Source organism: Amblyomma mixtum, chromosome 2 (assembly GCF_055824585.1).
Source record: "Amblyomma mixtum isolate Tamu chromosome 2, ASM5582458v1, whole genome shotgun sequence".
Lineage (NCBI taxonomy): Eukaryota > Metazoa > Arthropoda > Arachnida > Ixodida > Ixodidae > Amblyomma > Amblyomma mixtum.
The window spans coordinates 133,077,797-133,103,293 of record NC_143013.1 but is presented as its reverse complement, the minus strand read 5'-3'; the positions used below and the strand labels follow the sequence as shown (position 1 = coordinate 133,103,293).

The 25,497-nt window shown below is 46.1% G+C and overlaps 1 protein-coding gene across 3 annotated transcripts in view; it reads right to left on the bottom strand.

The window, feature by feature from the left end:
- Positions 1-25,497, bottom strand: part of nes (lysophosphatidylcholine acyltransferase 3 protein nessy) — a 52,456-nt gene that overhangs the window by 16,132 nt on the left and 10,827 nt on the right. Inside the window, exons 2-6 of one of the 3 annotated variants that reach the window (XM_089572562.1) lie at positions 22,005-22,112; positions 15,187-15,293; positions 10,755-10,848; positions 10,033-10,070; positions 2,165-2,182 (exon numbers count right to left, since the gene is read on the bottom strand). In XM_089572562.1, coding sequence (XP_089428688.1) covers positions 2,165-2,182; positions 10,033-10,070; positions 10,755-10,848; positions 15,187-15,293; positions 22,005-22,112 — 365 coding nt within the window. Of the gene's footprint in view, positions 1-2,164; positions 2,186-10,032; positions 10,071-10,754; positions 10,849-15,186; positions 15,294-22,004; positions 22,113-25,497 lie in introns of all 3 variants that reach the window. The other 2 variants (XM_089572561.1, XM_089572563.1) reach the window with 2 other exon arrangements.

Genomic DNA, 25,497 nt, shown 5'->3' with positions numbered 1-25,497 from the left:
TTTTTTTTACCCATCTATGCTCCCGCAAGACCCTCCTGGTACATGGGACAAGCTGTTGTGTGCTCCACAACATCGCATTGGCAACCAATCAACAGTAGCCTCCTTATGGCCTCCTAAAAAACTTGGGATCTCCTCGTTAACTACATTCTTAAAGAAGAAAATTCGACAGCATTTAGAAGCTGGCTCGCCCCAAAAAATTCCAGAGGCCTCCCCAAAAGGCTCACCCCAGAAAATGGATCAAGGTGGATTAGTAAGGATTCCTGGATGGGTTAAGGTGGATTGCTGGGGATTTGTGGGGGGATTGTGGGGTGGGGTGGAACAGTGCATCAGCTTAGTTTAATCCCATACGACAATTCAATGAAGGCATTCTAACATTCCATTCCTGAGATTTTCAAATTCAATGGTGCTGATAATGTCAGGACCCTCTAAAGTGATCAGGGAATTTCGTGACGGAGAAACCCGGAGGTTTTTGCAAGACAACAACAACATAAATGCTATCGCATCAAAGAGCTGCAAGGCAGTGTTTGCCTCCAAGTGCAGCACACACAACCCTTTACACCAAGGCAGTTGTTGCAGCAAAAAGCAAAGCATCAGCGCTGAAGGAGGCAGCGCAACGTCAAAGCCAGCAGGTCAAAGCGGACACCACGGAACACACTGACCGAGCACACTGCCACACCACGCCCAGAACACAAGCAAAGCAACAGCAGCAAACGACTGCAGTACAGGATGTCCCAGTCCCGCATCTCTGACCCAACATGTAATGATATCACTGCAAATGTGAGGAACAATGAAGTACACAGTACAACAACAAACCGAAAGAGACCACTCTCACAGATGAAAAGCATGAAACACACACATATACAAAGGCCGAGGTTGCTTTGAATTCATCACGTGAACAGTGCGTCCAACTATAAGGCTGAGCACAGCAGCAGCACAACTGGCTAGAGTGCAGCCCAAAACCCGACTACTACCGTGGCCCATGTGCGAAGGTCAATGTCCGACCTGAAACATCCAGGTCTCATAACCAGTGCTACAGCTTGCCGCCTGTGGCTTCTTTCCATCTCTGCTACCTGAAGGCACCCATCCAAAAAAAGGGCATTCACGCCATCCACCTGCAAGCTGCCTGTGTTCCAATTCTTCACGGAACTCATGAGGCAAAAGTTCAGCACATTTTGCTTCCTCAACCTTTTGTCACACAGTGCTGCTACACTGATCCCACGCACCACAACGCCAATCAGCCCCGCAGTACGCTTTTCCTGCACCCCTTCCGCGGTCACATTGCCGACAGTGTGAAAAAAGCAGTAGCAGATGGTAGATGTGACCAGATAAATGCTGTGAGCAGACTGACATTCCATTTCTTCGGCCGCTGAACATGTGCTGAACAGGCCACTCGAAAGAGTGAATCAGTGCACTCTACAGTGAACAAAGGCGACACTGAGATGGCAGCTGAAGCATGCTTCTTAGAGTGAAGCGGTACAATGGGTTGATGATGATGCCTGGTATGTGCCGCCAATGAACAATGTCCGTGAGGAGGACTGCATCCTTCTCAGTAAGCGAAGCCTCAAGAGATGCATCATAGACAAATAAATGTTTCTTTGCATGACTCGGTCTTCTGAAAACTTTATAGGTAAGCTAGAGCCACCACAGGGTGAGGCAATGTTGGCACACATTCGGCATCAAACTTTCTTGTCCATTGGGGTTCACGATGCAGATATGCGATACGATGTCATGATCCTTGAGTGACCAAATCTGTGCTGAAGCCACGCTGCCACTTCCGTGGTTCCTACGCACCAATGACACTTAGCTAGCAAGCACACATGCAACCAGTTGAAAAGGTCTAAACTAGAATTTAAGAACTTTCAAGTTGCTCAGCCGAGAGAAGCAGGTGTCGACGCATCAGCTGAGTTTGACACTGACTTCCTTCGGGTGCTCTGTGCTGTACTGAATGTGTAAAGGCCTTGTGTGCAACTGCGCCTGTAGCCACAGCTCTCCGTGTGTTCCCCCCCCCCCCCCCCCCCCCAATGCCAAGCATTGCAAGCACAGAGCAAGCAGCTGTGTGCGGCAGAGAGACAGATGCACGCCTGTGCACGACGCGCAGCACGCTCAGGGGGTGGCACAAGGGGGAGCAAGCGTGCGAGAGCCAGCCTCGTGAGAGCCCGCTCACCTGCTGTTTTCCACTGGGCTGCTACCAAAGTCGGGGCACATGTGGGAGGAGAAGAAATGAGGGCAAAGTCACTGTGCAACCTCCTCCTCATCGACAAGTGCGTCGCAGGGCATCCCTCGTGGTACCCCACACACCCTGGATCCTCCACCGCATCTCCACAGGGTAAGCCGTGGTTTCATTACGCAGAGGGACAACACATGCAACTCCTCTCTTCAGTGCACGACCCAAACCCAGCACAAAGCTTTCCCTTGCAAAGGTGTACAGCCAACTGTGTGCCCACTCTGAAAACAACAGTGCATTGTCTATTCTCAGTTCATGACAGGGGGTGTCAGCAGACGCTGACACCAGTCACAGCCACCAAGTTTCAACTCCACACTAGCAAGGATGCTATTGCCTGCCGGCTGTGAAAGGCAAACCTGGCAAAGGCATGCAATGCAACCTTGATGTGGGATAGTACTAGTAACCTTCAGGTTACAAGGGAGGTGTGATCCCACTTCAAGGTTGTAACAAGACCCTATCGTCTGCCAATAGGCACCACAACAACGGAATGAAGCCAAATTTCATCAAACAGTCTTTAAAAGTCCAAGGCAACAGAAAAGAAAACCAGCAATGACACTAACAAGTATACTTGTCCATGACCCTTTCTTCCAGATTTGTTTGAAGGGCATACAAAAAGCTGACAACCATTATTCAATTAACTAAAGGCTAACCAATTGTGCCTGCACAGAAAGTAGAGGCTTGTAAAGACCTCGCAGTGCAGCTAGTATCTTGATGCTGCAACCGTTCCACCAACACTGCAGAGAGGCATCCCCTGCAACAAGCACCCATTACACTATGGAACAAAACCAACAAAGGAAACTTCAGGTCAGCTGGGAACAGCACGCATCGAGAGTTTCGCTGTACACCGCTTCCTCTTGGGCAAGAAGTGCAGTGGTGCAATGCACGGGTTACAATGTGCTTTTCCACCAGCGCACTTCCTAATCAACAGAGAGGCATCTGTTGAGGACACCTCCGCCATGCCCTACCACTGCACTATACGCCGTTTCACACATAGCAGGCAACGCTGCCAAAGCTAACGCGCCTGCTCGCACAGGCTAAGTCCGCACGCAAAAAGTAGTTCGCCACACAACCAAAGTGAACACAAGCATATTTCGTAGCGACAAATCTTAAGTGCCGTGACTGGCACCTCCTGGACTTCGGTTTACCTCTTGCCACATTTTCATCCTGCGACTCATTGAGATTTCGAGAAGCAAAAAGTACACGTGGCGGTATGATACGCGGTTGGTGGGGCGAATCGCTTCTGCTAAATCCGCGGCCGAAAAGTAGTTCACAATCCGTGAAAATTATGGCCAGAGAGCACGAACACTGAGCGCCTCACAGCTTCGACCGTCATTTTCAATGCTACCACATCGTTTTATACCGCTCTTTGTATTCGTCCAAACAATGACCGGAGTTTCGAGAAGAACGGATGATATGTGGCGGAGTAATATAATTTCGTGGACGCACTACTTCAGCAACTTCCGTAGCGTTGCCTGCTATGTATGAAACGGAGTATAGTAACAAATCGCACGATGATGCATTCAGGCAGCCAGGCCACAGAGATCTGCTGAATTGAAGCAAATCGTTCAGTCTCTCCAGCTCACAATACAATGCAGGAACTGTGCGAACAACACTTAAATACAGTAGAATATCGATGACAGGATTACAGTTGATATGGATTTAGACGATGTGAATTTGTTAAATTCCCTGGCTAAGGTGCACTGCGTACAACAGGCCACATTTCAGATCTTCCTAACGCGCCAACGTCACCGCAGCAATATAAACGAGCGAGCTGCAAATGCCCACTCAAGCACTAAGCTATGCCCTGTGCCATATCACCAGTCATGCTCAACGTGAGCAGTGAGTGGCAGCACGCAGTCGTACGTAACTCTTGTCAGCCATAAACAGCTCTGCAGCAATGCATTTCCCGTGTTTTTACACACAGGTTCTGCTCATTTTGGATGACACATATATTTCTCATGACCCCGTGAGATTTGTACCATTGAGATTCTACTGCACTTGGCATTTACGAGAAGAATAAGTTGGTACACAAGCTGGATTCAGTGCAGGGAAGATGCAGGCGACCCTAAGAAGCAACAGCAAAAAGCACAGACTTCTCTGGCATTTGCCCAGGGCTATCAGCACATAAACCACAAAATCAAAGTAGTTGTAAGTCCAAACTTTGTGTTGTTGTTGCTCTTCTTCTGTGTCTGAACCTGTCCTGTGGTGTCTCAGACTTTCAAGCATAACTTTCGCAACAGACCTGAAATCAGCAATGCAGTGGTCAGAGCTGCACTCATTGAACTGAAGCACTTGTCAATGTAGCAGGCTCAGGAACAGCCGCACTCTTCATTGCTACAGGTGTGTCGCCGAAGGTGTTGGCACTTTGGCCTTAAAGGCCAGTGGCATCAAGATGCCAGTAGCATCAAGAAATGGAGCACGCAACACAGCTCTCAACCATTAGGGCACCCCATCACCTGATATACTATACGTGATGTAATAGATTATATACTAGATATAGTACTAGATGATATACTAGAGTCCCACATGATATGCTAGATTACTTAACCACCTGCTCTGCTGTGGTAATTTCAACCACCTTCAACAAGTGTTAACAATGCACTGTACAAAGGTGATTGTCCCTCTAGAGAGATGAGAAAACCATGACAAGGACCAGAAGTGAGACCACTGACGCTGGACAGCTGAAAGCCACAGCCACTGAGCTAACAGAGCTAGATGGAAGTAGAAAGATCAAAAGGAGCCAGGCAACCAAGGTGAATGTGCAGCGCCACCTGCTGAACAGACAGATTCCCACATCCCGTGCAGAATGACCTTCACAATTACAGCATCAAGGAAAGACACAGCACAAAGTTCAACTGGCACCAAGTAGCCTCATTCATTGCCTTAATGTTTTTATTATTTTTCTGTTGCCAGGCCAGGATACAAAGGCATCGTCATCATCATCATCAACCTGACTACTCCCACTGTAGGGCAGAGGCCTCTCTCACGTCTCTCCAATTAACCCTGTCCTGCGCCAGCCGCGGCCACCATATCCCCGCAAATTTCTTAATCTCATACGCCCACCTAACTTTCTGCCACCCCTTGCTATGCTTGCCTTCTCTTGGAATCCACTCTGTTACCCCTAAAGGACCAGCGGTTATCTTGCTTTCGCATTACATGCCCTGCCCAAGCCCATTTCTTCCCCTTGATCTCGACCAGGATGTCATTAACCCGCGTTTGTTCTTTCACCCACTCCGCCCTCTTCCGATCTCTTAACGTTACACCTATCATTTTCCTTTCCATCCCTCGCTGCGCTGTCCTTAACTTAAGCTGAACCCTCTTTGTTAGCCTCCACGTTTCTGCCCCATAGGTGAGTACCGGTAGGATACAGCTGTTGTATACTTTTCTCTTCAGGGATATTGGTAAGCTACCATTCATGATCTGAGAGAACCTGCCATATGCGCTCCACCCCATTCTTATTCTTCTAGTTATTTCCCTCTCATGATCCGGATGAGCAGTCACTACCTGCCCTAAGTAGACATATTTTCTTACCACTTCCAGCACTGTGCCATCAATTGCAAACTGCTGTTCCCTTGCTAGGCTGTTGAACATTACTTTGGTTTTCTGCACGTTAATTCTTAGCCCCACCATTCTGCTCTGCCTGTCTAACTGATTGATCATGATTTGCAGTTCTTGTCCTGAGTGACTTAGCAAGGCAATGTCATCAGCGAATTGCAAATTACTCGGGTGTTCTCCATTAACTCTTATCCCCAACTGTTCCCATTTCAGGCCCCGGAATACCTCCTGCAAACAGGCAGCGAATAGCATTGGTGAGATCGTGTCTCCCTGCTTGACACCTTTCCTTATTGGATACAAAGTCATTCGAACACTATACACGAAGCTTAACCAGCCCTCGCACAGCTTGAAGGTTGTCCTGTATGACAGCAGAGCACAGAGTGGCAGCAGGTATACACACATAGTTCACTTACCACGATATCTTCTTCACTCTAGAACAGATACAAAATAACATTCACCCCGGGCAGCCCCGTGTCACATCATCATTCACAAAAAGATGCAGCAAAAAGCTTGCGTTACAAGGCAAACATACTCTGCACTCCCAGAGCCCCACCTACATTGGACCTTTGACACGAACACACACTAGTGCTCGTTAACACACCAGGAAACAAACACACTATGTGCAGCCTCATGCACCAAATGCAGGCCACGGAGCGCAACCCGTAATTCACAGTTGAACTTAAACCATGCTGCAACACGCAGCACATTAACATGAAAGCAAGAGTTATGTGCAGAGCAGGTAATTAGATACTTCCTGCTCAAGACGGGGCAGCACGACAGATGCAAACACTGCGCTTGCATCCCAAGAACTCACCGGCTGCCACAACAAGCAACTAACGAACCCCAGGCGAGAACACAGAGTCATGAAGAAAAAAAACAAAGACAGACAGCCACCCCATTATTTTAGGTTAGGTTAGGCTAGGTGAGAAGGCCGTAGGCAGCAGGGCAGTTTGGTTACATGCTCACCACTGACTGCGATTCGATTGTGTGCCCGAGCAGCACACAACTGTACAAACTGCACTGTTGCATATGACCTTCTCAACTTTGTCATACGCTGCACAGGGACATTATTCCCGCTTGCCTGGTAAATCACTCTGGGCACACGGTGCCAGTGTGCGGCAAGCAGGGCTGCCGTTCCAGCTAACACTGCCTCCTTGCCAACAAGAGCAATGCACGCGAGAGAGCACTGTAACCCTGGACTAACAACTGTGTGCATTCTGTCCCTCTTCACCAACTGCTTAAAACTGCAGCACTTTTTTGAGAATTTCGAGATATTCAAGGATTCAAATCATTATAGGCTGCAGGTAAAGCATGCCAAGTGTTTTTGCACTACCACTCAAAATAGTGACGTAATCGACGACCAAATTTTGCGCTTCTCCTCAACGCACCGGAGAAGTGCAGAGAAATTCAGCGTGACGTCACGAAAGGTATGATTTCAAATTACCGCTGCCATCAGCCAAACCCTGCCCCGACTCTTTAGACGCTGCCAAACAACTCTAGGCAGGGTTTGCCCTCGGTGGCATTGGTTTTTTCTTTCAAAGCAGGCATTTGTGCGCTGGAAATGTACAGATACCTTCAATGACGTCATCATGCACCCCCCCACTTTGTGTTGTGCGCTGCGGAGAAGCTTGAAGGGCATCCGGATTTTAATCGGCGATCGCTTCACTATTCCAAGTGCAAGCCCAACAAGACTTCGCATGCTTTACCTGCAAGTTTCACACATTCGACCCTCTTAAGCTCGTTGATTTCTAAAACCTATGCAATGCAGTTTCCCTTTAAAGTCATGTACGGTTTAGTCACATTACGCACTTGGCTCCACAGGAAGAGGCAAGCACTCCTCCCGCTCACAGTGCTCTGCTGAAGGGCCTTGTCGGGGCAATGAGTGCAAGAGCAGAGCACCAAATACTAACATCCACTCAAAGCATAACAGCCGTCTCAGACAGACCACACCACGCGGCATGATGTCTGTACACTGCGGTCACACAGCAAGATGAACAAAACAATAATCTGTGCATACACAAAGGGCAGAAATCCCCAAGAGCCAACGAATGCATTCTGCTGGCTGGCAATTGCTTCCACCTTAAAGGTGCACTGAAAAGGAATCTGAACTCGTCTTTTTGCCGCGGGAACTCGATCTACACGTTCCGAGCATTTTTAGAAACTTCGATTTATTGCCCTGTGCGATCAATTTCCCTAATTAAATCGCATTAATGTCCAGCTCCCGCCTTTTTTTTTAATTCCCCGCATACGGTGGGAGGAGTCAACCAACGCATGGAGTGCCTTTCAGGCAGTCGCGTGGCGACTTTGCTTTCGTTTTTATTTGTTTCTTCTAGGGTCCCGTGAATAAATAGGTCTAGTCAGAGACTGCATACCTACAAATTAGGCCCGAAGAAATAAAAATGCGCGTGGACTCTTTGCTTTCGCCAATCACTACATATCACTCCGCTGATGGCAGAGCAGCAAGCCGCCACAGGACTGGGGGAAAGGTTGGCTGACTCCTCCCACCGTTTGCGGGGAATTAAAAAAAAAAAACAGGCGGGAGCCCTACGTCAATCCGATTTAAATTAGGGCAATCGGCCAAACAGGGCAATAAATCGAAGTTTCTAATAACACTCGGAATGTGTAGATCGAGTTCCAGCGGTAGAACTACGAGTTCAGATTCCTCTTCAGTGCACCTGTAAGAGGAAGGCAACAGGTACAACAGTCGAGAACAACAACAGGGGGCGAGGGAATCCCCAAATTTTGAGAAAAACAGCATCTGCAAATCACGAACAGAAGATCAGAATTTTATACCTGTAAAAGCAATACCAACTAGAGGTTTGCAAAACTGCCAGAAAATTGCTAACACACCTTTTTTACAAACCGCATGCGACAAGCTTGAATCTTCTGAAGTTACATAAGTTGCATGTCGCAGTTAGGCACAACCAATGCCACAATTTACAACAGCCTACAGTTCTGCGCACACTTGTTTTTAAGAGAGCTAAATTGCATAAAAGGCAACAAAAAGCTTGAGGCACTGAACATTCGGTTCGTATATGCAATCTCCAACGGATCACCATTTGTGCGCTCATAAGTTGAAAGGATGACCATCCAGTGCTCAGGGCACAACAGAAGGAACTGCCCATTGTTCCTTTTGGCTCAGGTCTTGCATAACACTCAGCATGTGTTGATGCGCCCAGCTTTCCGCTTGATGTAAACACCACGTTACATAGAGCCCTGGGAGACTTAGTAGTCCGACATCCCTAACCTTTGCACATTTGTAACCATCAAGTGACCTGTGGGCAGAGATACCACAGACAGAACAGTAATAGAAAAAAAAGTAGCTCACGTGACAGTCACCACTGTGTAATGCGAGATGCAACAACAGCTGTTAAAGCAACTAGACATCATCACTAGCCTGACTACGCCCACTGCAGGGCAAACGCCACTCCCATGTCTCTCCAATCAACCCTGTCCTTTGCCAGTTGTAGCCTCCGTGTCCCCACAAACTTCTTAATCTCATCCGCCCAAATACCGCAGCGGTGGCCTAGTGGTCTGAGCATCTGCCTCACATACAGGAGGTGCGAGGTTCGATTCCCAATTTCCGCTGGGTACCCACCAGTGATACAATGGGTACAGGCTTTCCCCTGGCCTGGTGCTCGGCTTATTCAGGGTGAAATGCTCGGGAAATGGGTCGTAGACCTCTCCTTGAGTAGAAGAAAAACCCTTGTGCCATGGCACTCTTTGGCCACAGGTGCCCCTGCGCCATGAAAATCCACCACCATCCGCCCAGCTAACTCTCTGGCACCCCCTGCTACGCTTGCCTTCTCTTGGAATCCACTCCCTTAAGGACCAGTGGTTATCTCATCTTCGCATTACATGCCCTGCCCAAACCCATTTAACCAAAGCATCATGTTATCTGTCTTGAAATGCTCTTGCAATCAATCTATTATGGACTGGGTAACATGTCTGACTGCACTGTGCATTTCCTTGCCTTGGACTAACGTTAGGCTGGGTCAGCTTTAGTTAGGTTACGTTTCGGGGGGAAACAGGCACTGCCACAATCCAGCTGGACAGGAGCAACACGATCGTATCCTTACATCTGTGTGCCCTCCCTGTTTGGACCTAAAGAAAGGTCTACAGTATAGAGTAAATAAACACCATAAAATAAAAACATTTGCTCAGCACATACGTTCTTTGTGCTCTACTTCCCTCCACTACTGCAAAAGAGCTAAGCCAGCCTGCAGGCGAACAACAGAACGAAGGCCACTTACGGGGTTCTTTCTGCCATCATAGACGTCAAACACCAGACCTGCAAACGACAGAAAGTTTGCATTGTGACTTTTGAGCACAACGCAGGCAATGAGAAAAAGGCTGCCAATGGCATTGCTAGGCACCTCCCAGTTTGCCCTACGCAAGGCAGGTGGGGGCACTTCTGTTGCTACTTCTTACATGAACTTGAGCCAGTCCCAGCAGTCTGGTAAGCCTGTGTTATAAGCTTTAACTTATTAACTTAATTGGTAAACTTATCTCCTTACTTTCGTCAGTGACTGAGAGGTTGGCCACAAGCTAGGGCGCTCAAAACAGTGCTAGACGGATGCAAGAGGTTTGCCTCAACAGTTACTCTCTCTTCAAGAATGTCTGATCAATGATAAGTGCATTTTCATGAGGCAAAATCAAGGAGACAATACAGAAGATAAGCTTGAAGTTCAGCCCAACCAATGAAGCGCCATTACTAACCCGCTACTAAGTAGTCAAGACATAAGGAAGGGTAATAAAATGTGGGTGATGGTAACAATGGGTAAAGAGGAGAGAGCTACCCCGACATGCAAAGGGTTGCATGTCAGGATAGCTCAAATGTAAGTAGTTCCCCCTGCCTTATGTAACACCGTGGGTCTTGCCAGGGACCTAAGATGGCCTCTTCTGACCGAAGCCCTGTACAGGTGTGCCAAAGGATACACACACAAACACACAAATGACAGGAGGGCAGACTCACCGATGAGCCGCAGGGCCAGGATGCAGTGGGGCATGGTCCAGGTGATGTCGTACTCCTTGGTCGCCGTGTAGTAGTAGCCCAGCACCAGGTAGCCCTACAGGAGGAGGAGGGGTGGGCTCAGCCACACTTAGTGCACTTCAGGGTATTAAAAAGTGCACAAGGATGCCACGGGGTCGGGAACTTCACAGGTATTTGCAGAGGGAACACAATGTCTGCAGAGCCTTGGCTTAAAGGACTACAGACACCAAATTTTTCTTTCGCGTCTTCTACTTCCAAACGACGCACTAGACGCAAGTAGAGGTGAAATGCAGTCGAGGATTGCAAGGATGGCCGGTGCCACCGGCGAGGAGAGTGGCGTAAGAAAAGCGTGGACAGCCTCAACAAGCGAGCGCAGCAGGGAGCTGGTACTGTCAGTTTTGTCAAATAGATCCTTCATGCGAGTGGTTCCAGGGTGCATACTGCGGCTGCCGTGGAGTAGTCACACGTGTACTCGCTCCTGGAGGTGACTCAACGTTTTGGCGCTCTGGAAGAGGAGGGAACTCAACCACGTCCTCAATGCACAGGTGACTTGCTTTGTCTTTATCCAGTTGTTAAGGAGCTTTTTTCCCCGGCGATGATTTTTTTTCTGCGGCAACTTCCCCAGATTTGATTTTGCTCAATTAAAGCAGTTTTTGCTGTCTTATAATCTGTATTATTGGAGTTTTTGTACTTATAGATGATCTTCTCTTTTTGGTGGGCAGTGCAGCGGATAAGCGTCGCCTCATGCTGCTTACCACAGTGTGGACAAAGAGGGCTATCACTGGCACATTCATTTCGGCCATAGCACACTAGACGTTGGTATACACAGAGCACCCCGTGGTATTCGCCTATGACCGCTAAATAATTTATAATTTAATTTCTTCTCAACGCAGTTTCGATTTCATCAACCAAACGATGGCTGTGACGTGGAGTTCATGTTTAGGTCACGTGAGGCACAAAAAAATTGCACTATAACTGACGATATGTCATTTGTTGTGACTCCAGCTATTGAAGCAGGCTGGTTTAAGTGCTGCAGTGAGTCAAAGATATGTATCAGTGTTTGTACTGCCGTTTCTTTGTGCACCACGTGAAATACACATCAACTACATGTCACTGCCATCGTTTGGTTGATGAAACCAAAACAGCACGGGAGAAGAAATTCAATTATATATTATTCAGCAGTTGTAGGCGAAAACCACGCAGTGATTCGTGTATTCTAATATCTAACGCATCATTTGAAAGAAGAAAATACACAATAAAATTAGGTCTCTGTAGCCCTTTAAAGGGACCTTAAAGCAACTTCAACGGACATATTACAGCCCATTATGGGGGGGAAGAGGGTCTTCAAAAAAACGCTATCGGATCGTACCTTTAAGGCGAAGCTACAACAGAATCAGCAGCAAAATAAAATGCTAACGCATTCAAACAATAGACTGAAGACCGCCTAAGAGCTTTTTTTTGCAGTGTATTATCTTCAATTCCACCCCATTTATATTTGTCGCCTCCTATGGTGTGCTAAGAGTGAGTGTGAAAAGTTCCAACAGTGGTTGACAAGGAACCCCTAAACACCCATACTAGATCTCACATTTTGGATACTTAAGCTCAGAGCCTCCGCACTGGCTCAGTGGTTATGGCGCTCGGCTGCTGACCCGAAATACGTGGGTTCAATCCCGGCCACGGCAGTCAAATTTCGATGGGGGCAAAAATATAGTGGCCCGTGTGCTATGCGATGTGAGTGCACGTTAATGCACCCGAGGTGGTCGAAATTCACGCAGCCCTTCACTACGGCGTTCCTCATAGCCTGAGTTGCTTTGGGACATTAAACACCCATAAACGTAAATGTACACACTTAAGCTAAATTTCTGATAACTTGAGAATACCTGCAATGTCACCAGTACACATACTTCAGCATAAGCGGAATATGTAACTAGTTTTCAATTGAAAAATTAACTCTGTCAATGGCAATAGCACCACTCAGCTGCAGTACGTAGAGATAAAAAAAAATACCGGGGCCACTTAAGGGACTGACGTGCAAGTAATGTGAGCGAGGCAGTTCATGGGGTAAATCACAGGGACAGTACAAATCCATCAAATACCTACCAGATAGCCTAAATAATTATGCTAACTGACATAAACATGATACGTGTATGCTTGAGCTACCTTTGAATACACTGAGGCTGTATATCAAGACCCACATCAACCAAACAGCACAACCCTGGCTGCACTCTCATACAGTGTGAGTGTGCTGTGTCTTGGCATTTCCACCAAGCCCCTCACCCATCAAGTCAAGCCCACCTGGACTGAACCCCAGCAGGTCTCTCACCTTCACTAGCACAATCTCCTCTCGCAGAAAGTCATAAACCAAAACTGAGTGCCTTTTGCGAAAACCCCCTGCAAGCCCACACGCTCAATGTTTCTCCTAACGTGTATGCAGCACAAACGCTCAACACTCAGGAAAGGCCAGCATTAACAGCATTAGCACTTCTAAAGCAATGGCGCGAAAGGCCTCATTATGCGGAAAAGTTGGCATCAGCGATGTGAGCGAAAGATCATGAGCATGAGTGATCTCATGAGTGATCATGAGTGATCTCTAGTGAGCAGCCTAGGAGGCAAGTGGGCCACCTAGGTCATGTGACCTTGAGGGGTCACCACTACCTGCCCACTGTGGCAGGTGGCCGTTAAATTAATGAGTGGTCGCTCAGGAACATGGACCATACAAGACCCACCCCTGGGAGCACCTGCCATTGCAGGGCAGTGGCACAACGCTTAACCACTGCACCAGGGCTTAACCACTGCACCAGTATGAGGACTCCCAGGGATCTATGAATGTGGAGAATGAACTTCTGCATATATGGGAATTATTTATTTATTTATTTATTTATTTACAGAATACCTGCGTCGCCTCGAAGGCATTACCGCAGGGGAGACAGTTTCAAAACAACGCATTCATTTTCACACAAAAAGCAACAAGAACATTAAGCGAAGTTAACATCAAAGTAAAACAAAACAATAAGTGAACATTATTAAAGGTAACAGAAATCTTGAACAATAGTAGGAAAGGATTAGATTGTCAGGAATACAGTCGACAGTAAAAATCGCGATTATCAAAGACTGAAACACACTCTTCCGGCAGCAAGTTCCAGTCTTTCACAGTTTGTGGAAAGAATGATTTAGAAAAACTGTTTGTGTTAGTATTGTATTCGCGCACCTTCTTGGAGTGTTCGTGCCGAGTCGAAACTTAAGTTGGTTCCAAAAGGTAGTTACGGCTATCAATTCCTGTTTGATTATAGAAGATGCGGTGGAAGAATTTATGTCTCAAATTTTTTCTTCTGATGTTTAACGGTTCCCAGCCCAGCAGTGATTTTATCTCAGTGATACTTTGGAAGGGGTTATAATTAACTCATTACGCTGTCGTGTCACACCCTTAAGGGGGACCTTAAGTGTCCCCTTCAATTTTTTTTACGTTTTGCTGATGTCGTTCATTTTGCTTGTACTACTTCGCATTGTCGCATACTTTGCTTTACACTGCAGCATTGCTGTTAGCCTCAAAAATTTCCATACCCACTACGGCAATAGCACCACTCAGCTGCAGTACGTAGAGATATAAAGAAATACCGGGGCCACCTAAAGGACGTACGCACAAGTAACACGAAAGCATAGCAATTGTAGTCCAATTCCATTTTAATCCTACTTCAATTCTGGTTTGGGTTGGTTTACGGAATTTAATGTCCCAAATTGACTCAGGCTATGAGAGACATTGTAGTGAAGGGCTCCAGAAATTTTGACCACCTGGGGTTCTTTACCGTGTGCTGACATCGCAGAGTACACGGGCCTCTAGAATTTCGCCTCCATCGAAATTCAGCCGCCGCAGCTGGGATCGAACTTGCGTCTTTTGGGTCAGCAGCCGAGCGCCATAACAACTAAGCCACTGCGGCGGCCCAATAATTCAATTCTATTCCTGTCCTTTGTAGTTGGTGCAGTTAAGTACCAGCACTGACTATATTGGTTACCACTTCCTATTTTCCTAGCAGCCTTTGATGACATCACACCGTTTTGGCCAATCACGAGTTCTGCAGTGCCACCACTTGTTGGACGATGCCGGGTTTCCATGTGGATGAGCCATCTAATGCTTTTGCATTAATAAATTATAGACACATTTAGCATAGCGTATACCGTGTTACCGTTACTGGTACCGGAGTACCGGGAGCCTGAGCACAGCCAATGCACACGTGCAAGTCGCCTTGACGCCGCCAGATGGCGCCACATACCCAGCAGCTATGCTCACACCTGCAGCGTCAGAACCAATCAGCGCGTACTCACCACTGGTAGGCGGGCTTTCGGTACTCCGGTAACGGTAGCAGCGGTAAACCGGCATATGGTATGCTAAAGGTGTGTAAGAACAGGGGAAGCTCACCATGCAGAAGACAAAGCTGAAGGCGACGGAAGCCCGCGTCCCACCCGCCACCTTGAGCACGGCGTACACGATGAGGATGTTGAGCAGCGAGTGGTACACAGCAAAACCTGCACCCGACCACACAGTCAGGCAAGACGGCCCACACACAACCACACCGATGATGACAGGCAATCGCCTCAGCAAATCCCCCCACACAATTCGATGCTGGTATCTCGCTCACGGATGTGGCCGCACGTGAGCAATGCCAGTTAAAATTCAAACCCCACATTTCCAGGTAACATAACTGACAGGTAAGAGAACGTTTAGACCCAAGAATAGTGGGTTGTAGGGAGATGCCAAATTCACGCCTGCAAAGGCAGCACGTAAATAATATACTGATGCTGGACTCAGCACAGGCCCGGACAGTGCAGCCACTGTAAAAACTCACCCGAATGCGCAAAGCTGCGGTAAGCCTACGAAGGGTAAGCCAGCAGACACACTGAAAAGGCCACAGTTTTCCTTTCCCAGCTGACACCAAGCCCAGCTTCACGAAAAGGTCGATTAGCAAGATCACAGTCTTGTATAGCCAATTCACCACCCAGAATGCTTCCTCACAAGCCCAAAAAAGACAACAGGTAAAGAATGCAAAAAAGGACTGCTTTGCAATGCTATATTCAAGCACCTAAGACACCTATACAGCCACCAAGGTTCTCAGACATGACAATGATGCTTCTCCAACCCCCCCGCAAAGATTCTGAGGCTCAGAGTTGTGTCCGCAGTGACCCACAACATGACTCTAAGGCAGACCCTGAGGCCGGGGAACTTTGGACTCACCCTGTACATTTATCACGGCATGTTTGAGCTTCATACAGCACAGCTTACATGACAGTAAGGAAGCATCTAGCTTCATGACCTCTCAGAATCACAGTTGTGCACAAGTTGGAACTCACAGCACCTGAAAGCAGACAGACTACTGTACGCTGCCAATGGTCCTTAGATGTTCTTAAACAGACACCAAGGACAAATTGATGCCAGCCTGCATCAATAGGTTACCATGTATTAATCACACAGAGACTCTCCTCACCAAAGACATAGCTTTTATAATCTAGAAAAGGCCTAAAACAGAGTTAAGGGTCCCGTGTTGCAGAAAATCCAGCAACAGTGGCACGAGTGAGAAATCCGGAATGGTCGAAAGGGTGGCTACATCATACAAGAAATGGTCGGTTTGAAAAGTGATTGAAACATTATAAAACTGGTAATCAGAAGGCTGCAACATGCCTCGAACGTCATTAGGGAATGTAAGTATATAAAGTAAATGAACTGTGCTAAAAAGAAAATTGGGGTAACTAGCTGGGAATCGAACCCTGAACCAGAGGGAGAGAGAGTTTAGAATAAAGGAGAGGTCTGCCTGGTTGTTAACATAGCATGCTACTCCAGACATGTGTCAGCCATCTTTCACATATGGAAACAGTGTCCGTTTCTGTGTGGGCAAGATGAGTCGCTGCTGGGGCATATTGGGCTATCGCATCACACCTCCACATTTTTCCCACCATCGGTTGTTCTAACAAGCAAACTGGAGACAGTGAGAGGCAACTTTTTGTGTGCGAGTCCCTGAGGCCTGGCTTCATCGTTCATGCAAACAGTTTAAATTAATTGGCCGGAAAATTTTTTAATTGAATTTTCTTAGAAAAAAACAAATCTTTGTTGTCGAACAAACAGCAAACCAGAGAATATATTTTTAGCAAGGAAAATAATTTGATGAATTTGCCTTCAGTGTCCCTTTGAGCACACATGACAGGGCAACTGAAGTGTCACCTCCCTCATTTAACTCTTTCGCTACCGCGCCATAGGCCATCGTTCGCATATGATCGATTCAAATCGCCCGCGCAAAAAAGCTCATTTTGGAGCGTTGTGGACGTGCTCCGCCATCTAGTTAGCGAGCTCAACAACTGCTCTTTCGATTGCATACTTGGTTTCAGTGTTTTGACATGAGGGGGCGCCGTGAAAAATAAAACTTTGAATGGCCGCAGCAGCGTCAGCCGGAGAAAATGGCGTCCGCGTCGCCGCGCGCTCCTCGAAAGTGAAAGCTGACACCGAGCACGTCGGCCGGTTTTGGTTTCGTTTTTTGCGACGAAAGCAGCAGTTATCAGTCGGGCAACAATGTACAACCGTCGGATTTCGGTTTCGAGAGCGAGACTTCGCCTCGGGAGCCTGGAACATCAGCGCGTACTTGCATGCAAGTTCTGTTTTCGTTCGCTGTGTGTTTTCTGCGGTGCATACGGTTTATAATTGATGACAGTGGTTTATTTTTGTGTTTCAGGGTCTTGACAACGTATGGCGAAGACAGTTTGCCAAATGCTCAAGGTCGCGTCGCGTTTTTCATCCAAGACGACAGCTAGGTATCCATATCGGCACATCGCTGCGGAGCGGCGCTCGGAGATTCGCTCGTCTTCTCGACTTTTTTTTTGATGCTCTTCACGGCGGAAATGATGAAGACCATGTGCGGAAACACTAATAAGTATGCATGGATGAAGATTTTCAGCAAATTCGCCGTGACGGCTCATGGGAAGACGTGAATCTGTTGGAGATTCTGATGTTCATTGGAATCATCATATACATTGGAATTATTGACCTGCCACGACTTTATCTCTACTGAAATACCAGAATAATCTATTCTGGCCCTCTGCCATCAAAAATCATTTCTCAAAATTGGTTTCTCGCTTTTTTGTTTGTTTTTTTTTTGCACGTAACGGACCCGGATGATTCAGTGGCGGCAGCTTCTATTGGCAACACTTAGAAAGTGTCCTGGCTTTTGAACCACATTGATAAAACTTATTTCATCGATCCTGATGTTTTAGAGCTTGCCTAAAATGACAAATTTTATCAGCTGGCTTTCAGGGAGCAGCTCATTCAAGAAATCTTCGGGTATGATGAGGGAAAAGAAGTCCACGCCCCCAATCCTTTCATAGAATCTATTCAACACCAACCGAAAAGAATGAAAAAAAGAAGAAACTGCAAGCTTGGCTATCAGAGAACAAGGGAGGACCAAAGATAAAACCTTATGTGAAGCACTTGTCAGTCTACCTCTGCTTCACATCTTCACCCCTGATTGCTCTTCACAGTGGCACTACAGTCATGACCCCTGACTTGACAAGCCATGGAAAGTGCAGTAAATTTTTCTCATAGCTGAAACTGTGAATAATGACAGCTATAAACACGTGCAACAGTTTGTATATTCCAGTTTTCCTCTAATCAAGTTCGGGCTTGGTGCAGCCGGTAATTTTTGTTTTTGCTATATACTTTTTTGTGTTTTTAGCAAATTTCACAAATAAATGTTCATTTACTTTTGCACACACAATTCTTCTGTTTGTTTCATTCAGAAGTGTAACTAATAAGCTACAATTTCATGCATTGTAATATGTGCTGGGTGTATTGGTTCTTGTGAAAAAAAATTTTTCTTTCAGTACTCTCCAAATCGTGCATTTTTCCGCGGTAGCGAAAGAGTTAACAGGGCGTCCTTTAACGCTAAATGCCACAAGTTCACATGTACACGTTCAAAAGGTTGATCCCCACAGACACGAACTACTAACCCATGGGAGACACATTTTAAAATTTTATGGTTTTTCTCAAGAATGTGTCTGGATTTCCCAGGAAAAATTCCCGCCTACGAAGTGATTAATCATGTAACATACACGTTAGTTTAAACGAAAACTGCATAGGTTTTAGAAATCAAATAGCTCAAAAGGGTCAAATGTGTGAAACTTGCAGGTAAATCATGCGAAGTCTTTTTGGGCTAGCACTTGAAATAGTGAAGTAATCGCCGATTAAAATCCGGATGCCCTTCAAGCCTCTCCACAGCGCACAACACCAAGTAGGGGGGGCGCATGATGACATCATCGACGGTATCGGTACACTTCCAAAGCACAACCGCCTGCTTTGAAGGAAAAAAAACCAATGCCATCAAAGGCCAACCCTGCCGAGAGCTGTTTGGCAGCATCTAACGAGTCAAGGCAGGCTGTGGCTGACGACAGCGGTAATTTGAAATCATACCTTCCGTGACGCCACGCTGAATTTCCGTGCACTCCTCCGGTGCATTGAGGAGAAGCGCAAAATTCAGTCATCGATTACGTCACTATTTTAAATGACAGTGCATAAACACTTGGCATGCTTGACCTACAGCCTATATAGATTTGAATCCTTGAATATCGCTAAATTCTCAAAAAAGTGCTGCAGTTGCCCTTTAACCTCTCATGTGTGCAATTATCAGTTTTGTTGCAGTATCGTGTGCATGTTAATGCTAGTCTTTGTATAACGCCTTGATATATTTTTATACATTTACTTCACCCCTTATTTGTGTAAATATATGATAAAATGTGACTGTTTTTTTTTAAGTACAGCAGTAGATATCTTGTATAGAATTTTTGTACTGCTGTCACCGTTGCCTGCTGCCAGCTCCCAGGGCTCATCAAGCTGTTGCTATGCTCTCCTGCGTACACATCATGACTAAACACTGCTTTTAGGGTCTCATTTACACCTGTTTTGACTAATTTATGCAATAAGAAGTAGTTCTGTAAATTAATCAGCAGATTTAAAGTCCTCAATACTGCAGAAACAGGCAAGCAAAACATATGCTCACCAGAGTCCCTTAAAACGCAGAGAAGCCATCTTAAAAATGATTTTCCATGCTCGTTTTGTATGCATGGCTTCAAAACTGCCACATGGCTTGTGACAACAGGGCTCCAAATAGTATAAGCCGCAGCTAAGCCAGGCCCACTACATCCCAGAAGTAACTAACAACCAAACCAAAAAGGTTAACCGTTCTCAGGCCCTTCTGAACCATGTATGTGCACAGTAGTATTCAAAAATCCCTCGTCAAATCTCCAAACCTAACCTTGCCATAAAAATAACCCTGGCATGAAATTCCAGGCCTGCCATTGCAGAACACACTCATAGTAGAGTGTGTTAAACCTGCTGACTGACAAAGCAGCCAGATTGGCGCTCACGAGAAGTGGGACCAAATTACCAACGCCGCTGAAATAATGGCCCATGGCTTTTTCACTCTTCTGAAAGCCATTCCGAAATTGCGTGTAAGTACAAATTGTTCGGTGGACGTTATACACTTTTTTGGTAGATGGCAACAGTGGTTTCCCTTTTTCATGGCATTTTTTTTTTATCTGTTGATATTTTATTTAGTGGATAAGGACGTGGTCTCTTTTATAAAACATGAGGAATATTGTTTTTTGACAGCGCTGATGATGTTGACTGCAGCAACGAAAGCAAGTTTTCAGCACATTCTACTGATAACAAAAGCAAGAGGAGTGAAGGGCATGACACCAGCAATGTACAGAGCCACCAGAAATTAACCTTCAGCATGGAAGGCATCCACCATGGCTCTGAAGGATCCATAAAATACACTGATTATTTCTTTCACAGAGTATATCACAGAGTATATCGTCATCTTTTGTCGCACTGCTTCTACAATTTAGGAGGGTAGATGTGTAGGTCAGTTGGTGAGACATGAAGGAGCTAGACACCGCAGCGGACACGGGACAGAGAAAGAAGACGACACAGGGCGGTACTTGCAACTAAAATTTATAAAGCCATGAAGTTTCAAATAAAATTTTAGTTGCAAGTACCGCCCTGTGTCGTCTTCTTTCTCTGTCCCGTGTCCGCTGCGGTGTCTAGCTCCTTCTACAATTTATTTTCTACCAGACGCCTATTTTAGAGCAAAGCAGCATTCACTGCATACATGCTCTCAGGGTGAAAAGTTGGGTCGGTACAAAAGGTCCACCAACACAAAAAAATATCAGAGCTGAATGGGTTAAAGACAAATTTTGGTGCGTTGCTAATTGTGCGAAGAGTGCCAGGGTACACAATGAGCACTTGTTTGGTGAGCCCATCATAAATTCATAACATGTTTCGTGCAGTATCATTATCAGGTGTGCAGTGACTTTCTGTAGTAGTACCTTACCGACACCCTGCAAATCAAAGTGGACGCTCTGCCCATATCAAGAGACCAATACCCCGACCATCTTTTTCAGTGGCAGAGAACACTGCACTGTTGCTGCTACAAGACTGTGAGGACTTACTGCATTTCCTTGTGCCGGGGGCAATTAAGGAATTTATGTGCAAGTAATGCGAAATTGTTGCAATTCTATTTCAGTTCCATCCTAATTCCATTTCAATTCTACACTAATTCTATTCCTTTGTAGTTGGTTATACTAATTCCATTTCAATCCTACTTTATTCTTTTTTACTTGGTGCATTTGTATATACTAGCACTGACTTCACCGGTTAACAGTTCATACAGCAGGAACAACACAATTACCGGGGGCAATTAAGGAATTTATGTGCAAGTAGTGCGAAAGCACTGCATTTCTATCTCAATTCCATCCTAATTCCGTTTCAATTCTATACTAATTCTATTCTATTCCTTTGTAGTTGGTGCAGTTGTATGTACTAGTACTGACTTCACTGGTTAAAAGTTCGTATTTCCTCGCCTTTGACGATGTCACTGTCTTACCAACAGCGAGTTTTATAATGTCGCCACTTTTGGGGCAGCGTCACGTTTTTGTCCCAATGAGCCTTCCAATGCTTTTGCATTAAGACTGCTCACTCTCACGCAAGCCACAAAGACATGGGCAGTCTGCACAAAGAGCTTGGGGTCGAGCACCATATCGTGTGCCAACAGGACGGCTGAACAGCCACAGCAGCAGCTGTGGCTAGATAGATAGTACTTTTACTCATGTCAATTATCGTACAACACAAATCAGGCCTACCCAAGCCTCAAAGGGCTTGAGTGGCAGACAAGCGAACATTGGCAAAGCAAGGGAACCCACCATAGTTGAAGCAGCAGAGCACCAGGCCGCAGAGTGCAAAGTAGAAGTGCTGTGCATTGGGGCTCTTGCCCAGCAGGAAGTTCCGATGGATCAGGGCCAGCGGGTAGCCTGCATAGGGCGGAAGAGACACCGTCACAGTCCTCTCTTGGCATGAGCACCCAGACTCTCTCTCCACTGGCATTCAATTGCACACACAGGCCTAACCCTTTGCCTAGATTGCTCTCCCTAAACTCGGGCACTTCTCGCCAACACAAGTGAGCACACACAATGCAGGCACAGGAAACTTCAGCACCACTTCACTGGAAACACTGCAGCTTAGTCAAGCTGTCTCTCACAGCTTTTTCTGCGCCTCCACTGTCTGTACCTTTACAAGGCAGAAATAAAGAATTTGAACTACAATGCAGGCGTGCTGTGGTGTGGCGTCCCACTGTAGCGCATAACACCGCACCACACGGTGCAGTGTGAAGAAACGAAATACAAGTGTCACCATAACCAGCTGACCTCATAAGTAAAATGCATGCGTCAACACAGATTTTTTTTGGCACGGACGATAGAAGCTATCCTATGCCACCATTCACTTCACTTCAAAACTGTGGCAACCAGTCCTACTTAGTGTGGCCATCACGAGTTTGAATCAAGTGGCAGCAAAAATTTCTGAGGTCAATTTTCTCAGCCACAAATGGGTTTTTTGATGCCAGGCAAACATTAACGTACCCAGAAAGAGCCAGAAAAATCAATCTGCACTGACAACAGCCAGCAAAAAAACAGACCCCCTGGGAACAGCTGCTCCAAAAATGACACAGCCTACACCGGAGAATGGGCAAGCTTTACGGGATGCCTGAAACAACAACAGAACAGTTGCACAACTCCCAGTGCCTTGGCATATGATCATGAAACAATGGACCATCTATCACAGCCACAGAATAACGCCACTTGCTACCAGACTCATTACAGATAAAGTCCACAGATGATAAAACACACTAGACGTAGAGTAATCTCCATGAGACTCCCACCACCCCCAACTTTACCTCTTTAATTAATAGCAGCAACGTTCCCGTCATTGTGAACAAGGTGTCCATATCACTCCTCAAATGTGCTTCCCTGGTCTTTTTTTGTTATAATTTTTAAAACCTTGGTGAGCACCTGGTCCTTCTGTTTGTGACACTAATCCCTCATCAGAGGAGCTTTCGCTGAAGCCGCTGCTACAACATATCATTACTCCATTTGGTACCTGCAAAGGTTTTCAGGGCAGAACAAACAGCCTTGCCACCTCGTACGCAACAATCTTCCCAGTGAGCACTTCTGCATAGGTTGTTTGATACACAGAGACCCAAATTCAGAAGCCACCAAGCTCTCCTGTGAATTTTACCCTCTTTTTTGCAATGGGCAAGGGGCAGTTCTTCCTCAACGTTAACCCGGGTTTTGTTGCAATACTTTTGTAGAACACTTGATTTCCTACCTGCACCCAAAAAACGTTTGCAGCGGCCGCGTTTCGATGGAGGCGAAACGCAAGAGGCGCCCGTGTGCTGTGCGATGCCAGTGCACATTAAAGGTCCCCCGGTGGTAGAAATTATTCCGGGGACCTCCTCTACGGCACCTCTTTCTCTCTTTCTTCTTTCACTCCTACCTCCCTCCCTTCTCTTACGGCGCGGTTCAGGTGTCCACCAAAATATGTGAGACAGATACTGCGCCATTTCCTTTCCTCGAAAAACCAATTTACCAAATTATCAGGGTCTTGGCGCAGTTTAAGTCCACACTGCAACGAGTCGAAGGCTTAGGCTTGACTCTAACCACCTGGGGTTCTTTAGCGCACAGCAGAGCCTCGGCTTGCGAGCATTCTCAGATTCAGCTTAGAGTGAAACAAACGCAGCCATAACGGCTGGATAGAGAACTCCAGGCTACATGCTCAGCACAAAATTCTACAGCTGCCAGGAAGTGCCAGTCGGCTGTCAGTGCTTTGAACTCAAAACCAGCAAAATTCAACAACAGAGGGGGCGAGGTTGGGGTCACAAAGCACCATTAATTTATCAAGTGCAGTCAACACACGCACTGAACAGCAATAGTCCTGCAGTGTACATTCACTCTGAGTGGTCTGAAAAGACCCTTGCTCCACATGTCCTGAGCATCTAAACGCAGCCCAATAAGGACCTTCAGGTTAACAGCTCCCTTAGAGCCGCCTCACAGCAACGCTGTCAAACACCTTTAGCACTAGGTAAAGCCCTTGTTAACAGTAAGTTTGCCTCACACAGGTATCAGAATCAGAATCAGTTTATTGAAATAAAAACTGAAAACGTAAATTAGACAAATTTATACAGAAGGAGGTCCCGTAGTCAGTGACTGTGCTGAGACCTCCTATATCACTAAGTAAAACAGTACTAAATTAGCGAAACAGCAACTGCAATAAAAAACTCAATGAAGATTTATGCAGTTCTCGCTATCACGCTGTGAATACTGACTGGGAAAGCGTAAAATATAGCAGCACCACTTAGTCCACACAAGCAAATTAGGTTAAATACAGACAGGATTGCAGCCACCACGGTGGCTCAGTGATTACGGTACGCGGCTGCTCACCCAAAAGAAACGGGTTCGATACTGGTCACGGCGGTCGAATTTTGACAGAGGCGAAATGCTATAGGCCCATGTACTGTGCAATGTCAGTGCACATTAGAAAACCAGGTGGTCAAAATTATCTGGAGGTCTCTAATGCAGCGTCCTTGTAGCCTGAGTCGTTTTGGGACGTTAAAACCCCACAAAACCAAACAATCGGGATTGCACTGAGGAGATGAGAATGTCAAACACGAACTAAAGACAAAACAATTTCAATCGCACCAGCGAAGGCAGTAAAACATACAAAGTGAGAGTATTACTAAGTAATAAAGTATTTTTTGGATCGTACAATATTTGACGTAAAAATTCTAGTTAACGTGGGTGGAAACTGTACCTTGCTAAAGGCAGTTCTAAACTGCCAATGTTAAGGCAGAAATGAGTTCAAAAGGGTGCTTGCACTGGTCGTATCAATAACAAGTTTAGAGCTAAAATCGATGTAATGGGGCACGTACTGCGACCAAAGGACATTTCTCTGTGCTGTGTAGTGCGATGATACAACTAGAAAAACAGGACAATTTCCTTTGGTTCCAATCCTTTCGGTTGCATTTCCAATAAATAAAGATGACAGAGTCATTCTGAAGTAGCTCTAATGCCATAATTCATTCCTGCCACTTTTTCATGATTAGAATATCGTGCTGATGCTACCTAGTCTACTCTGGGACGTAGCAGGTTCTTACACACCAATAACTTTACACAAAAGGGAGCACTAGAAAAACCTTGGTGCAAAAAAGCAAAACATACACTAAGATTCTGTAATTTAATATTTAATCAGTTGCCCAAGAGAGATTCGGTGCAATGCAAATTAACGAGTACTTGTGAATACAGTTACATTTTGAAGGAATGTTTTTTTTTTATGTGATGTTTATTGCCTCAGGGCAGAAAAGGG